We start from the raw sequence: 18,073 nt of genomic DNA, 5'->3' as shown, positions 1-18,073 counted from the left end.
TGATGTCCCCCCACCCCCTCCTGCTGATGTCCCCTCACCCCCTCCCACTAAGCTGGTACATCATCAGACCAAGCTATCTATCCCTCTCACTCTCTGTGAAATCCTGACAGATCTAGTCGACTGATTGGGGAACTGATCTGAAACCTTTCCCACTGTACATCTCTATAGTAGACTGAGCGGCCTGCCAAATCACCACATCTTCTATAACCCTCTTTAGTGCACTGTTGAGGTTCCTTTACAGTTGTGAGTGTCCAGGCTTAAAAGCATTATGCCAAAACTTTAAGGAATTTCGAAAGCAAAAATTTTCTTCCTAAAATAAAGTTGTGAACGTTAGTATTGTTCATCTAAAGGTTGATTAAAATCCACAAAACATAAAAAGAATGTTTTTGAGAGGTAAAGATTGAGTGACTTTTTCCAATAACAGTAACGATGACATTTATTAGCCCATTCACCCCTAAAGTCACATTTGAACCTTACCAAATCAATGACTGGGCAAGTTCAGTTTAAATATGTAGGGGTGAATGAGTTAACAAGAAAACAAGTTTTAATACAATAAGATGTTATATGACTCCAAAGTTGGTCGATTCTATGTCAAAACTTATTTTTTATTTCGCAATATGAAGTGAATATTTCTACAAGAAAAAATTAACTATTTTTGAAAGATTTTCGGCAAAAGCACTGTTTGATAAGTTCTGGCTATGCAGTACAATCCAGAGTGTTCATGATTGACGAAAACACTATACAGCAGATCTGTCTAATCTGACCCCTGAATACTCCCGACACCCTATCATATCCGACATATAGCTTCTAAACCAATTTATTTGGACCCTCAGCATCTAATTAGACAGGTTTCATTGCTATATTGGAAAGTGTCAGAGGTGGGCTGACAACATTTCCCTCTATCAGTCAAAACAATACCAGATCACCTCACATCATAAACCAGTGACCATGCATGCACACAAATCAAGACAAGAATACATTAAAACCAGGATGTTCAGGGGTCCAATCCATTAAACAGTTATTTTATGTATATTTCATGCTATTCCCTCAATACAAACATTTGTAAAGACAGGATTTTCTTTCAGCGATGTCTGTTTTTGACAGGTTGTCATGTGCAGTTTGTTCACTTTAAACAGGTATTCTTTCAATAAAGGTGTCAGTCAGGACAGGTCCTACTGTATATATGCATACCAAAACAAGCTCCAATAAAGAAGATTTCCACTGCCTGCCTGCACTAAAGGGTACAAGTTGTAGCACACACATTCTACGATGAAGATAACGAGCGATGATAGGGAATGTTACGAAGCTGGCCTATCAAGTCAACTGTTACAGCATGTGTCTACATGGAGGACAGGCCTCGTAGGATTGTTTGAAGTAACAGAGAACGCCACACATCACAGACACGAGTCAAACATGTCCGCCACCATTGCCAGCCCCTCAGGGAAACAAGAGCCTCTCACAGGAAGTTAGTGTGGTATTATACAAGGCTTTGAAATCCACAATCTCCAACCTCATGGAGAAACGACAAACTCTTCAGAGAATTATATCATAAAGTACCATATATCAACTTTTACCAAGCAATATCAGTAACAATACACACACACATAAAAAAATGCAGCAGTTTTTTCCATTCATAAAAGCATTATATACTAACTTTCTCGCACACATTAAGGAGCTCAGAAGAATTATGGATTTTTTTCCATCCCATTATGCATGTTGTGTGGTCGTTTTTAAAATGGTTTATAACATTTTATATTACATCCATTTTGTTGTGCTTTATTGTTGGAATAGATAACAACAAATTGTAAATGAAAAACATGTGTTAGCTCTACAAGTATACAATAACATACAATAACCTTTGTGATTTCATAATAGTTATCAGCACCAACACAGTTTTATGGATCTTTCTACTTTTGTAAGTATAGAATAAACAAAATTTACGATAAAATGCTTTTTTTTTTTATTTGGTTGCTACTTCAAAAGTGTATTTGTCTATTACCTCAATTAGTTTATTGTTTCCTATGCTGAGAAAGATACACAAACTACATCCTGTTTTTTAACAACACATTGTTTAGTTATCTTCCCACTTTGGCATATTTTTTGAATACCAAGATGAAAAATACACAAACTGAACACAGTTTTCTATTTTTCATAGCACTTTCATAGCTATGTACTAATCTCCCTCTCAGTTTCTTGTCCAGAAGATAAACATAAACAAAAGACCAGAAGTTTTACATATAATCCCCAATTTCCCTTCAATAACACCCAGATATCCTGCTACCACTTATAACAAAGTCCAATATAATCTTTCTTTGATGTCTACATCTTGAACTTCTGATCTCTGATCTGTCTTTCCAAGGTCACATCACAATCCACCAGAAGCTTGATTTAGATGACTGCAACTGGTTCCAATGTAAACATTCAAGTGAGGCTGAGTGTGGCTGTGTATTAGTAACCATGGCGACTGATTGGATAACTTGCAAAGACCAGTGCTGTTTACTGCTGTGTTAGAGTGTGTTTGCTTGGATACCTGAATGAAGTGGCTGCTGATCGCCATGGTGATAGGGTGTTACAGATTGAGGTGAGAAGATGCAGGTTTTGTGTAGTCATGACTACCATAGGGGTTACTCTAAGTGCAGTTTCCAACAAGTGTGGTCCCAGTGTGCCCAGCTGGTAAACTAGGTCACTTGGGCCTATATTTACACTGCCTTTTGATTACAGAGGAACATATATGTACTACAGGGTTTATAAATACAATATAAGGGATCCTGTGTCTTACAGTACACATGCATATATCTCATGTACAAGAAGTGGAAAGAAATTTCTCATGCCAATCTAAACATAGAGAAAATACAAGTGGTATATAAAAGTCTAAACAAAATATCCTTACTAATAACACGACCCCAGGAACACTAATCATTTGTTTGTTTGCTTGGATTTTTTTTGTCCTTTTACTTGGAACTGAGCAAAGTTGTATTATCAAAATCAGGTCACTGAACAATTTCTAAAGTGCTGTCATACTGAAATCTCAAAACTTGGAAAAAGGGTTGAGCAGGACACTCTTTTCTATCAAATTTTATTCAATGTCATTTCTGAATATATTATCATGTAATATCAAGGGAATTTTTTAAAATATTTTTTTTGGGTGATTTAAAAGTAATGCACTATAGAGAAGTCTCCTATAAAAGAGATTAGATTTCCTATAACACGTCTAGAAGTTAATGTCCTTAATAATTGTGAGCGGAACTCTCCTGTGAAGAGGCCAATATGTGGCACACACCCCTAAACATTGCACTTCATGTTTCATCGGCTGACAATTATCGTTAACACACATTCCAGTAGATGTGTAGGTCCCAAGCCAGACTTTAACTGTTCCACTGTTCTGTACTTAAGACATGATGCTAGCGCCTGCTGCCATTCTCAAAATCCTTCAAACATTCTCAAAACAAGCTCCGCAATCTTGCCACCTCAACCTTTTTTGTCTACTCTTACAAAATTCAGACACCCGATATTAATTAATTCCGTATGCAAGTCGAATATCTTCTCCGGGGTAAAGAATGAACCCCCATCAACTGGCATCTCGTCATTTAGATAATTTGCTTCTTCCTACAGTCAATTAAAAGCAGACAGAACCGTTCATCTGCTGTTTACACCTATCTGTGGAGGAAACAAGCGAGCAAATGGAGCAGCGCCAATTCCGCGTAGTAAACATGTTTTTACTATCTCATCGAAAAAAGTTTTCGCAACGCAATTTTAGTGATAAAATATTATGGAGCAGGACACATTCACTAAGCACCTGGGTTTGAGTCCAGCATACTCAGTGTATGGAGTTCTTACCTTTTCCCTCATGTATGTATATATATCTCATATTACTTGGTATACATGATATCTCAATTTGTTTAATAAAAACATATAAGTTGTAGCCTAACACTGCTGCGGTTGTCAAATATCAACTTTAATGTGTGATGTCATGATGGAAACACAATTTCACAATCTAAACGGAAAAGCTCAGACCCCCTACGACTCATATTCTGTCTTGTAGAAAGGAGTTTACAGCCCGTACTTGGCCTGTGAAGTGGGGTTGGTTTAAGTATACGATTACAGCACTTAGAATATCTACAATTTCGTATCGACATGCTTTAACTACTTCCGTTCAAAACAATAATAACGCCTTACCTAGGGTCAGGGAATGGAACGAAAAACATCAGGCTAATTATCAATTTCACTTGTTCACCAAAGTGCATCACCGATCCAAACAATTAACTCAAGACTTTTATTTTCTAGAAGTATAAAAGTCACTGAAACAAAGATATTTGGGTACCAGGTGTGGATTCTTTACACGTAGACCATTACAGGATGCTCCCCCAGTACGTTGCAATGTGGTAACAAATGGTTTAACCCTGTGTAACTAAAAAAACAACACGAGTTTTCATGAGTGCAGTTCTCAAATAATATAAAAGTACAATTACATCTACATACATTGTGAATTATGACATAATCTTTCAAGCAGAATTAAGAAAATTACAATGTTTCAAGACATTTCCCACAATACCTTCAATGAAAATTCGACAACACATTAAGATCGCCGAGGTTTGGCAGACAGGGTCAAACTGAATAATAGATTGGGGGGGGGGGGGGGGGGGGGAATTAGTGTAAATTTAAAAAAAAAACATTACTCACACCCCAAATGTTTCGAATCCTAATCTCGCAGAAGAAAAATGTCTTTTCTAAATATGTCAAGCCTCACTCTTGAGAAGCAATGAAAAATAATTAGTGCGGATTGTCTTAACGAAATTACTCTCACCACTGTCAGAGACTTGTTACGATGATTCCGCCCGAAATGCCGGCACGGAGAACAAAGGAATGGGTTGGCGTGGTGTGAAATTAGGGATCAACGACGGTAATATGGAAATTCCATCATAATCAATACAAGAGGCGACGTAAATGACAAAGAAGCAAGGGCATCAAGGTAGTCTAATGCACCGTTTCCTCCAAAACTAAAAACATCCATTTCCTATGGTAATTACACGTTTTCTGTCCTTCAAACTCTGTGAGTGGTGGTTCTGTACTAAGAAACCAACGTGTGAAGAATGTGTTCTTTCAATCCATCCCAAACAGATGGTTTTGTGTTTTTTAATGAAATATTACTAAATATAGCCAACAGAGTAATTTGTATTTTGATTTCAATTAGATATTTGTGTTCAAATATTTGGGATACCATATTCACTTTCGAATTTTCGTAATACTCTGTCCCCTGTGGCTGTAAGAATATATATTTTTTAACTCATCCACCCCTAAAGACACAATTGAACTCTTCCAATTCAAAGGTTGGAATAGTTCATTATGAAATTTCAGGGGTGAAATCAGTTAATGGATATGACGCCTTTGACAAATATGTGATGAACATAATCAGTTTGAATTAATTTTTCAGATTCAATAGCTTCTTAATACACAGATTCAATAACACATATCAACATATATCACAGCTTTCAAAGCAAACATTGAAAAACATACTACCTAAAAACATTAACAACATTCATGGACAATTCCACTTGAAATTGAAACCTGTAACACTCTGTTTTGATAACACGCTTGGTGTAAAACAAATTTGAGATGATCATTCCTCGTCACGCCCTCCCCCAAACCCACATGCTGCATCAGGCCACTTCTCCTTTTATGAAGGTGGAACACTTTCACACCTCGGCCATATGGCCAGATGGCTTTAAGATGTGTTCAGAATTTAGGCTGTTGAGTTATCATTACATCACTTTGCAAGAAATAGCCATAATGTTATGCTAGTAGGCATGTAAATCCCTCCGACAATGTCTCAGTGGAAATCTTTGAGCCGACGAAAAAACCCAACCACCAAATCTCAAATTAAGTATCATTAGCGTAAAAAAATACAGTTTTTGTGAGTCATTTTACACCGTGATGTACAGGCTTAATTTGTATGTTCCCAAAGGGGAGATAATATTCAATAGTGGATATAACCAAGGGGAGATAATTCAATAAAACGGGTAATGAGCGAGATAAATTAAGAGAGTAATTTGATGAATGCGACAACTGAGATAGGATTCTAATTCGGTTGTGGATTCAAACACCTGGCAGAACTGTTAATTTGTGCAGAAGATTGAGTGGACCTAATTAGCAAAACTAATCAAGGGCAATAACTCCGAAAATTTACTACAGATTTTGGACCATAAACAAGTTTTGGCCATTATAAACTACCAAAGGTACTGCTAAATTACCACTATTGAGCTTTTATGTACTCCAAATATCCAAACAAAACAGTGTACTTTGATTTGTATTTAGGAGTTAAACTTAGGCCAATTAACACACCACATTTTTTATTAATTAGTATTTAAAATATCTACATGCAATTTGCTCGCTCGGCTGAAATGGATAACTTTGATATACCATCCCTTCTGTTCAGACACTATGTGATAAGTAGTTATATATATATACATCAGCAATTTCAAACACATCCAAGACTTGAGGCATTAATTAACCTGAACAGATCTTCTATAATGCTAACAGTTCATGACAATCTCTTAATGTCTGCATTTCCAGTCCAAAGGTATCACCTAATCGTGTTGGTGTTCTGAGGCCGTAAATGCTAGGAAGCCGACAATTTAATTCAATATCTTCTGTCCTATATGGTGATATGTCGGTTTGGATTTACGCAAATCTTTCAACACGTCGTCTTTACCTTGTAACAAGATTGCTAGATCCCAAAGGCGTCTCGTGCAGCAAAATTAAACTTGCATAATAAAACGCGTAACAGTTTCGCAAGTGTCACAAAGAATAACCAAACATGGGCGTAACAGTATCATTATAACCAGCAACTCTGGATTCCAAATGTAACTGAAGAAATTCTTAAAAGAATATCTGTAAATTTTATTTCATATTTCAAATAATATTGGAAAGATTACCACCACAACGTATATTGGGGTAGGTGATTCCTCTCGGGCAAAAAATTACATCGTAAATGTAATTTCACGTAAACCAAAAGTTCAGTGAGGCATGTATGGTAGGGCTCAACTGAATTCACAACTCGAATGAAATGTCAACTGTTTGAAATTTTTTTTTTTTTAATTCCTTTATGCATATTTAGGAGACCTCAATTCTGTTGTTGACTTCTAAATTGATCAAATAAATTGATGAGTCCTTCAAAGCAACACCTACCTAGATCTTCTTGTTAATGGAGTGTACCAGTAATTGCAGCTAGCGGTTGGTGATTTGGCTTAGCTCGTTAAGTCTACTTGTAATGTAAGTAAATATTGGGGGGGGGGGATTATACAATGTCTATGTATACCAATAATATAATAGACAATGGGAGGATGGGTGATTAGTTTACACCACCCAATCAGGACCTGTTGTGACTGCATACCAAAATCAACATTCCACAACTTGTAACCACCAGGAACATCAGGAATACTAAACCGTGATCGGGATATCCCATCCAACACTCCACGACTACCTCCCTCAGACACAGAAACTAATTACTCATTCACCCCTGAACACACATTTGAACTCTTCCATTTCAAAGGTTGGAAGAGTTCATTATGAATTTTCAAGGGTGGATGAGTTAACTTTGTACCCATCATGGAAACCCCTAGCTGATTTTCCATGGTAACATCTACTTGATACAGAGACCATGGTCATTTTTCCTGAATGGTGCAACCATGGTTTACTGCTACCTGTCTCTCCATGGTTACCCTTCCTAATGGACAGACCATTGGAAGCTCTCCCTATTGGAGTAACCTCTCTTGATCTCTCCAATTTGACAATCCAGCCACCTTCGTTTGAAGTAAAAGTGGCTGAGTTTTGAGACAAATAGCTTAATGGGGAAAAAAAATGAATAAAAAATTGAAAATCTCTTAAAAAACTGGCTGGATAGTTAGATTAAAGGATTAGTGGAAACTTGGTTCACAATAAATAATAAAAAAAATCACAAATTTTGTAAAATAATTTTCAAGTAGCAAATTAAATATGCCTTAATCATTTGTACTTGCACCTTTGGTAAATGTTAGGTCAATCTTGATGCAGCTTTCCAGAACTATTTTTCCTTGTTATTTTTAATTGGAACAGAGGAATGCTGGGCTTAAATAACAAGTTGTCTCTTGTGAAAGGCAGCAAGTCGTGTTCAAACATCAATACTAGAAATTCCTTATCACAGAATCGCACAGCTGATAGTAGAATTGATGGTTTCAAGGAGGAGACAGTGATGTTACCGGAAAAAAACCCAGTCTTCCCAAAATGTCCTTAAAGAGCCAGATAATGATATTACCAAGGTCTAATACATCTACACACAGAGAGACGCGATCTCCGACATCGCTTCCCGCCCGATATTCCATTGTGAGCTTTCCTGAAAAATAGTTCATCGACAATAACGAGAACGGACTAATTCCAATACGCCAATCATCTTGAGAGGTGTTCTACTGAAATTGGAGAAACTAATTAAAAGAATACTGCGAAGATTTATCTCCCTCTAAAAGAGCTCTCCTGAGCTGAAGATCTATTAACTTGACTGTTACCAGTGTCTTTAAAGTCGAGCTGAGGCTGAATGGCTAATTATAGATCAATCTGACCCACACCTAGGGGCCAGACATATTGAGCGATATAAAGATGATCAGACAGTCTGCTGTTTGGTAGATGTTTAACCACCTGCCGTTTTGTAACATAAACATCTACTCTCTTTAACAACTGGTTTTCAATTTTCTGTACATATTTCAGATTAGCCCGCAGAGATATGGTCCTGACTGCTTCAGTGTATTCTCCTGAACACATTATGCGTGTGATCAGTGAATTGAACGATACTGTTTAATCTGCATTATCTGACAAATCTATATTCTTGGAGCATTTTCCATGTATGTTTTCTGCGTTACATTCAAATTTGCCATCAATTACCCAAGTCTAAAAAGTCATTGGAAAGTTTCTTTGCTATTGAACTCTTTCCTAATGGAGGTGCCTGTCACAAGAAGATAGCATACAGCCTTAAATCTACTGTAGGAATATTTGTATGAAGTAAATATATGTCACAGTATGGTAGCATATATCTTTTGGAAGCCCATCCCATCAAAACACTGCAGTATTCCAATGTACTTACAGAAATCTTTCCCTCCTTTATTTTAGATATAACTGTAGTGCTACTGGGCCAGGATACTTCTGTTGACCAGGTGGCTGATCTGAGGACCAGGGTTCAAATCCTGGTCTTGCACCTTCGTATTTTCCTTACTTAGAACACTATCTTAAATATATTTCTGTTTGTTTATTTCATCTCTATTGTTTTACTATAAATGTCCAGCAAGGTATGGTTTTCTCTTCAGGAATGATGAATTAAAGCTATAGTCATGCTGGGGAAAAAAAAAACAATTTCCATGTCATAGTTGCAGTTTTGGACATGGGTAAAGGGATCTTTATATCTAAATATTATCACAGCAGGTTTGAAACCAAACCTGCCTTACAGATAATCAATGTATAATTCATTAACTAATAGGTTTCTTAAGTAATCTTCTGTCTACAAAGACCTTCTTTCTACAAAAATATTTCGTTTTAGTTATCTCCCCTGAAAGGTCTCTGAAGAAACATTGAAGTTATTATTTCGACTCATTAATCATATAAAATTCAAAACACCATTACAATAACACCATTACAATAACACCAATAACACCATTACAATAACACCATTCCTGCTGTGATTATCTTCGTTTTGATATAAATTACGTACTAATTTACACTTGTTGAACTGTCTTCGACTCTGAAACAAAATTTAAATCCCACCGGCACTGAAAAGTATAAGAGGCATGCAGTCCAAACTTCACCTACCTTTACAAAAATCTGCTATATGATGCCTGCATGTATTATAAATCCAGATGTCTATGCAAAACGAACACACAATACCATACGCTTTCTTATAAACATCTTTTGTTTACATGTCTTTATACACTGTGAACTAGAACAATATTCTGCCACTTTTTTTCGCTGCTAATGTAATAGACATCCAACCTGCAGATACCTATCTCCCGACAGATAACCCCGCCTGGAGTTTTTGGCACACTTAACCGCGGTGTAAAATGAGGAAAATTAAAACTCATCTATCGGTGGAGGAAATCTACCATTGATTCCTCGACAGCACCAAAATAATGTTCTATAAATAGTGCGGGACTGTATGATACTGTTATATGGCCATTAGTATCTCGGCTGGCTTACAGATCTCCAGTATATATATACCCTCACAGCCTCTGCCGTCATTAGTTACAACAGTTACTATGGGACTATAGTAATAGCCACCAAACTTATTTTCTACCCACTTCAGTATCATAAAGCTCATTGATGTGGCAGGGCCGATAATGATGGCCAACTGGGTCCTTGTAATCTTGTAAATTTGTGTTGTTTTTTGTTAACATTGATAGTAACTGTTACTTTCTTGAGATTCACAGACCGTCTTTGAGATGGACCACCTAAATGTAATGGACCAGCCTATTTATTGGACCTTTACCATCAAGATGGCCACCATGTTTGTGATAGAACCTTTATAATAGGCCAGCTTTGTAAGATCATGCACTGCACACGTATAACCTGTTGTGGAGGACCACCTGCCTTGTAGGACCTCTTGCAACTGACAGGGAAGGTGGTCTTCTGATACAGGGTTGATGTTTTATCAGGAAAATTTAGAAAACCTGTCATGTAGGACCACTTACAACTGACTGGGGTGTTTTTTAATACAGCTTCTGGTGCATTATCTGTCAGCTAATATGAGACCCTGTCTTTGATGGATCTGATGTTTTAAAGAGATACATTTTAAGGACCTGTCTTTGATGGTTCTCATGTTTAAAGAGATATGTTGTAAGGACCTGTCTTTGATGGTTCTCATGTTTAAAGAGATACGTTGTAAGGACCTGTCTTTGATGGTTCTCATGTTTAAAGAGATACATTGTAAGGACATGTCTTTGATGGTTCTCATGTTTAAAGAGATACGTTGTAAGGACCTGTCTTTGCGTACCAGTTGACTAACAGAAAAGGTTGGTCTCTTAACTCATTCACCCCTGAATACACATTTGAACTCTTCCAACTCAAAGGTAAGAATAGTTCATTATGAAATGTCAGGGGTGAATGAGTTAACTCAGGTTCTTGATGCATCCTATTTTAAAAAGTTTTCAAAATTGATGTCTTTCAAATTTTTCTTGACAAATTTTTCTTCCAAAAATGTATTAATACAAAATTCCATCAAATCATCATGTTCAAAACAGAATTTGTTGTTAATCTAACAAAAATTTTTTAGTAAAAAATCCACTTGGCAAAGAATTCTAAATGAATTGTGATTCAAGATCTCCAACGAATTTCTTGAAGTGAAGAATTGTCAGCGTTCATGGTGAGAGACCCGTAAAACTAGTTTTCTGCGGGGATTCGAGATTAAAAAACAAGTGATACTCCTGGCGACATATGATGGAGCATTGCGCCACAGCTGAAGGTGACGCGCACTCTTATGCCAATCTTCGGAGGAAGGGTTAAGAAAAAAACTCTTCTTTTATCTCAGACATCCGAACACTAAAATTTCTTCAGTCTGTTAATGATTTTAAATGGTTATAATCTGTATTATCTCATTTGTATTTCTCTCCCTCTCTAATTTGTAAAAAAAAATCCATTAGGTGAATTGAAGAGGCTACCATTCACAAATGGAACGGCTGCCTTCAGGGTTTTTTAAACCAGTACCTAATAGGATTGCTTATCACATCAGCTCTGCACTGAAGCTGACAATACAAATGTTCAAAGATTCTCCAAAAGCATGTCTTGAATATCCTAGCAATGATAAAGGAAACGAAATGTACATACCATCAGGGGCAGCAATAACGGACAGAATCGATATTGTCTGTTAAATTGACATAGAATTTTAACGGTAGTTAAATTGTAGATCGTTAGCATTGTATGAACATATTTTTTCCATGATCATTTTTTAAATAAATTTGAAATTTAATTTATTTAGAAAAGATTTCTGTAAATATTTTAAAAGGGAATTACGGAAAGAGGTATTCAAGCTAGAGTTATTTCCCTTCAATATTTGCCCCTGTTCACGGTCACACCATCACCAAAAGAAACCATTGAAAATTCCAACACCATTTCGGAAAAATAAAATAAATGAGAATGTCAGAATACCCGAAATAGAAAGTACAAACCGAACATAACGCGCACGCTTAGGTGTGCTTAATCTATAGTGATCCTGTCGCAAACGCCTTCTGCAAATGAAAAATGAAAATAATTTGAAAAAGGTAATTTGACTTTTAATTTGAATAACTTGGAATACAATTATTCCTGCACCAACTCCATTTGAAGAAAAAAAAACTAAAACCAATATGTTAAAATTAATTTTTGGAAATAAATTGGATAATTTAAAAAAAAAGATAATTATGAAATCTTTGCATCTTGAAATTTTATATGTCTATTTGATTTGCCATTGATTACAACATCTCCATATTTTACATACAAATTTGATTGGACGAATCTGTGAGAGCTTTCCCATTTCTTGAAAACCGATTCTCGCCAGGGATCAATCTAAGGGCTATCTAATTTTAATCAACAGATTTATTTGAAAATAATACTCCCACGGAAACCCAATCACTGAGGTCGAATGAAATATCATGGGATATCAAAATATTGGAAATTACATTTCGTTTGGATCAATTAGGAAATTAATGTAATTATTCAAAAATGTTACTTTGGTCTCAGTGTATCGTTTAAACTGGAGCTTTCTATTTTGACAAGCCCTCGACTGGAGGTGAATATTACATGTAGGTTTAACAGTATGGTAGAACAAGTGTTGGTTTAACTTTGGAAATTTCCCATTCAACTACCGATACAAAGCTACGTAAATCAGTTGAAAATCCACATGGCATCTTCAAATATGATTTATTTCAGTAAAAATTTCACAGTTTGAAAACAAAACGTATTTTTTTTAATACAATCATTGCTTAAAATGACAAACTTAAAAAAAAAAAAAAAAAACGCCTTTTTATATCTCGATTCTAGCATTATATTATCTCCTTGTAAAACACCTGCATTGTTTAAATAGAAAAATCTGGGTCATGCGAGTGATTGATTTGCTTGTGACTGCAGTACAGTGGTGCAAGCTATATGTTGATAACCTTATGTTTCCATGCGCCGGCATGCACGCTCAGAAAAATTGTGAGCACAGAGGTGTTCATTGCAAAATGCTCCGGAAGCTGTTATTGATTGTATTCATGTTAACTATCCTGTTGTCAGAATTAAAATCTACCACCCGCCCAGTATAAAAGCAGTTCACTTTTTCTAACGGGCCATGTTTAATCAGAAGCACTCTCTTTCAGGTATATACGACCACCTTGAAATTAACACCTAAGGTATATACCTGCATAGCTAAGACACAGATGTGAAAAGGCAGTAAAATGTTAAACTTAATACCTTTGCCAGTGATTTGTTTTCATTTCGAGAGTATTTTAATTCTCATCTTGTTTTTCTCTCTTTCACTTTATTGTTTCAAGTAGACGAATTGTAGGCCTGTAGATTTTTTATGAGAAAAAAGACAAAAAAAGACAAGAGATATTTCAGATATTGTTTTACAACAGAAGTACACATCTCCAGTAAGTATTAAGTCTATTGCAATTAAAAAAGGATTTAAGCTTAAAATTTCAAAATAGATATATATACATCTGGAATTAATCTCCAATTAAACTGGAAATTTTCATGTGAGGGTTTTAAACTCCTTTAAAATGTATGCATTTGTTTTCTCAAAAAAAAAATCAAAAAAAATGGAATGTTTTTTTCTGTGGATTTAAACTGTCCTCATCCAATAAACAACTAACTTACCCTTTGGATTTTTTTAACGGACCTTCAAAAAAATTGTATTCCCAAAAAGAATTGTTACCTAGCAACCAGCAATTGTCATGGTTACAATTCTGAATGAACATTTATTTACTCACTGCTAGAATTTCAACTAATAGCTTAATTTCATCCTAAGCTAAAATAAACAAGATAATGGCATTGACATTTGCACTTATTATCTTTTACACAAAATGCAATTAACGATTTGCTTTTCCCATCACGAAAGTACACAGAATTTTCTTCCCTTTACGAGAAGTAATTGGTCAAATGTGATACCAGTAAAAATAAAAGGAACTCTTGTTTGCTTTGTGGAGATAGGCACTGTCTTTTTCAATTATAACTTATTGAAATAAATGTGAAAATTGTTGCGAGTATGGATCTCGAGGTAATACAACACAAATGGTTGGCATAGATCAACTAGGTTAGCGTGATTTTTTCTCCTCTCTCGGCGAGATGACTAATTTTGCACGAGTGATTCACCACGTGAAAACATTTGTATTGTTTTCTTCAGATGGCGTCCACTTCTTCCCCGACAATGCACACACACAGCTTCAGTTGTTAATGGCAGGAATACGGCAAGTCTTTGAAAATCGACCGATTCAAATGCAGATCTGTTTAGATCGTCTTGGAAGTCAGCCATGAAAAATTAACGCAGTTCGCATGTACGAACACGCCAAAACTGTAATTAGAAATCGTGGGGCAGACTTTTTGTGGCTTGAGTTCGTTTAAAAAAAAATGGTTCCGACTGAATTACCATGTGAGAAATCAATAAAATTTCATAAGAGGAAATTGTCGGATTCTATATCTGTTTAAGTTTGCCGAGCTCTATAAAAGTGATCTTTTACATCCACAAATAATATAAAACATGGCTGTCTTCGCGTATACCATGATTCAGTCCAGATGTTTGGTTTGTAATTACATTAATTATATCTGTAGCTCTTCACTAATCACCTTCAACATTCCTTAAATTTCTTGTCTGTTTAATTCCTGGCTTGCATCAATTATGCACAGAGGGTAATATTATGGAACTTCAACCAATCTAATGAGGAACGAAAAAAAAATACCCTTATGGTGTCTACATTGAGTTTTTAGTAGGCCTGAAGGAGTTATCTCCCCTCAATCAATATCTTCAGCTATTTTCTGGTGGTTGCAGTATTGAAGAGACATAAAATATTGACTAAGTCTGGCAAAGTTGTCTCCCCTTATTTGTTGAAATTCATATTATTACAACACATGGACGTAACCACAATCTTACGCTCGTGAGTTGATTCACGTTCTGGGGCCAACAAAGAAAGACAACTGTGCAAACGTTTGGAAGAAGGTTAAGAGTGATTTCAAACCCCAGTGTAATAAAGACATCAATATTTTTTTAAACAAATATAATCAATGAAAGTTTTTGTGCTCAGAAAATAAAAGTATCAGATTTGGAACTGTATCAAAGAAATAGAGTGAAAAACAGGTGAAGATCACAACCTTTAAAACAAATTCTCCTTTCACTTACCTGTCATCGTCCATGAGCCCTGTACTTTTCTGCATGCATTCCTTGACAGCCTGCATGCCCTCACGGAAACGCTGCTGAAGTCGTCGCGCATACAGTGAGGCTCCGCCCTCGGACAGGTACCCACTTGTCATGTCATCACCCATTTTGTTGCCCTTGAGAATGTCGCCGTCTGACATGTACCCCGACACATAATCATAAGTATCGTAGTCAGAGCTATAGTCTGTGTCAATAGAACTATTCTGGCCCGTTGACTGGGTCCGTTTAATAGATCCAGAGTAATATTTATTGGGGTCACCTATGAGTGGCCGATTGATACCCAAACTGCTCGTCCGGGCATAATACGCGGTAGTGGGTGTGGCGTAACCCGGGTTATGGAAGATCTTTCCTGAAGCTGGTGACCCAGGCGTCCCATACCCACGTAAATATCCCGACGACCCATAAGGCATTGCTCTCATGATTGGCTGCATTGGTTTAATATCCATTGCTTCACCAGAATCATCCACAAATGTCGGATCTTTTTCCGACTTTTCAGAAAATGTCGTTTCCCGAAGGTTATTTTTAGATGTGTCGCTATCCTTATTCACAGTTTCTGTTCGAATTTCAGTATCAAAAGTTGTTTCAATCTTTTCCCCGTGACGGGGTTGAACGATGGCCACGTTATTAGCGGGTCTTTGTAACTGAGAATGTATCACTTTCATTCCGAGCCTAGGAGAGTTTGTTGCACTGGAACTGCTTTTTTCCGACCCCGAGAAATCGTCCACATTTAGCGACTTATTGCATATCACACTTTCACTGGAGGATGAGCCTGTACCACTTGGGCCACTCTGACTAGAGGGGGTGGAGTCACTCCCCGACACAGACACTGGGGTGGAGTGACCCGACCCACTCTGGCTTCCCGATATCTTGTATTCCTTGTCCTTCGCGTGGCTTTTCTGTGGAGGTTCTGTTTTTGGGAGTGGCGGAGGTGTTGCACGATTTAACACAGATAACGAAGTCTGGGTGTTGCCGTCAGACTTGGTCATCACTGTTGTTGCAGTGGTAGCCACCGAACATGTCGGCTTCACCACATTAACCGTCTGAGATGAAGGAATCATATTTTGTTGCCCGGAAACCCCCACTTCCTGAGTCCTATCACTGCCCTGGAAATGGCCACCACTTACTTTCGGGGACACTAATAAATTGTTCGGCTTAGCAAAATGGCCGTCACCTACTCGTTCAATCCTTCCATCCGAGTATTCAATTTCTGTGTATCTAGATCTATGCTGCATTTTGTCATCCGCTGATGGTTCCTGAGAGCTCACCTTTGATTGGTCACTGCCCCCCTCTGGTTGATGTGACGAGCCTTTTGAATGGTTAATACTGTTGGAAGGCTGCTGAGCCTGAGACTGGTATTGCATAGATTTCGGAGAGGAAGTGGCATGATGAGATTTTTGAGGCAATGATGACGTGGCGGACGATGACGATGGCGATGAATGCTGACTCCTGCTTTGTAGTTTTGACTTCTCCTCCTTGGTAGATTTACTAGACTTGCCCAATGATGTCGATGGTTTAGGAATGCTACTTGCGGGCGTAGGAATCTGGGAGCTGGTGGGACCATTCGATGGCGATGATTTTGACGATGATTTTCCCGATGAAGACTTTGGTATCAAGCTGCCTATCTTGGTTGCACCCTTCTTACCCTGTGTAGGACTAGCCTGTGCCGATCTGGTTTCACGGCGGTCCGACTTTCCGCTGACCTTTTTACTGGAAGAATGTGACTGTGAGCTGTGTGAAGGAGGTACAGGAGGAACGGAGGGGCTTTGATTACTCAATTTAGCCCCTACCTCATCTGTACCAACTCCACCGAGCTCCCGGCGACCCGCAAACCCTTTCACCAGGGATTTGCCTGTTTTGGGTGGGAGCTTGGGACTTTGTGGTTCTGAGTCATTAGAAGGTGTACTACTACTAGCCCCGGGGTCTGTAGAACTTGAGCTCCGCGCGGAGCTTGTCGTCGATCTGACGTCGCTTCGATCACTACACGAACTCGTACTTGTCGTGCTACTCTTTGACGTACTTTTGGGCACACCGCCCTTACTTTTACTTTTGTCTTTGGAATTGAAAAATTTGAATTTGTCCAACATAGAGTTTTTGTTGGCGACACTGGCCTTGTGGGAGGTACTTTTGTTGGAAGCGGTCGAGCTTGTGGAGGTCGTGCTCCCCGAGCTGACCGCCCGTGGCTGCTTGTCCTGTCCACGGGGACTCACCAGAGACCTTCCCCCTGGAGTGGGGATCCCAGACCCACCTGCACCTGTGGCCGGGGAGGTCGCCCTCGAGGAAGCAGGGTTGTTGTTTTTTGTGTTGAGGTATGTTGAACCTGAAATGACCAAAAAAAAAAAAAAAGGGGGGATTTAAAAAACATTGCTTAACAGAATGTTACGAGAATCACTGATAACTAAAATCACACACACCTGTAATAGGAAAAATGTTTCATTTCCACAGCATTTATTTTGATTTATTTTTCACTTTTGTCAGTATTCCAACCATTTCAGAGGAATGATAAAGAACGCTAGTCTTTCAATTATACAGGTTTGAAATGAAGATTCTAGAAAATCATATTTAATATTAAGTCCCAATATTCAACTGACACCGTTTTTCTGTTGCTCCGTAACACAATCATCTTCAGGAGTAACACGAACACTAAATCCCATTGAAAACAGCACATAATGATGAGTTTGT

At 37.6% G+C, this 18,073-nt stretch overlaps 1 protein-coding gene across 3 annotated transcripts in view; it reads right to left on the bottom strand.

Annotated features, from left to right (window-relative positions):
- The window catches only part of LOC110448376 (neuron navigator 3-like), a 479,162-nt gene that overhangs the window by 110,017 nt on the left and 351,072 nt on the right, over window positions 1-18,073 (bottom strand). For 2 of the 3 annotated variants that reach the window (XM_021494571.1, XM_021494573.1), the window contains 2 exons: window positions 15,359-17,711; window positions 12,177-12,236 (listed from right to left, as the gene is read on the bottom strand). In XM_021494571.1, the coding sequence (XP_021350246.1) occupies window positions 12,177-12,236; window positions 15,359-17,711 (2,413 nt within the window). The remainder of the gene's footprint in view (window positions 1-12,176; window positions 12,237-15,358; window positions 17,712-18,073) is intronic. The other variant, XM_021494572.1, reaches the window with a different exon arrangement.

Source organism: Mizuhopecten yessoensis, unplaced genomic scaffold (assembly GCF_002113885.1).
Source record: "Mizuhopecten yessoensis strain PY_sf001 unplaced genomic scaffold, ASM211388v2 scaffold4025, whole genome shotgun sequence".
Lineage (NCBI taxonomy): Eukaryota > Metazoa > Mollusca > Bivalvia > Pectinida > Pectinidae > Mizuhopecten > Mizuhopecten yessoensis.
The sequence above is the reverse complement of the archived record's forward strand: the minus strand, read 5'-3'. Positions and strand labels throughout refer to the sequence as shown.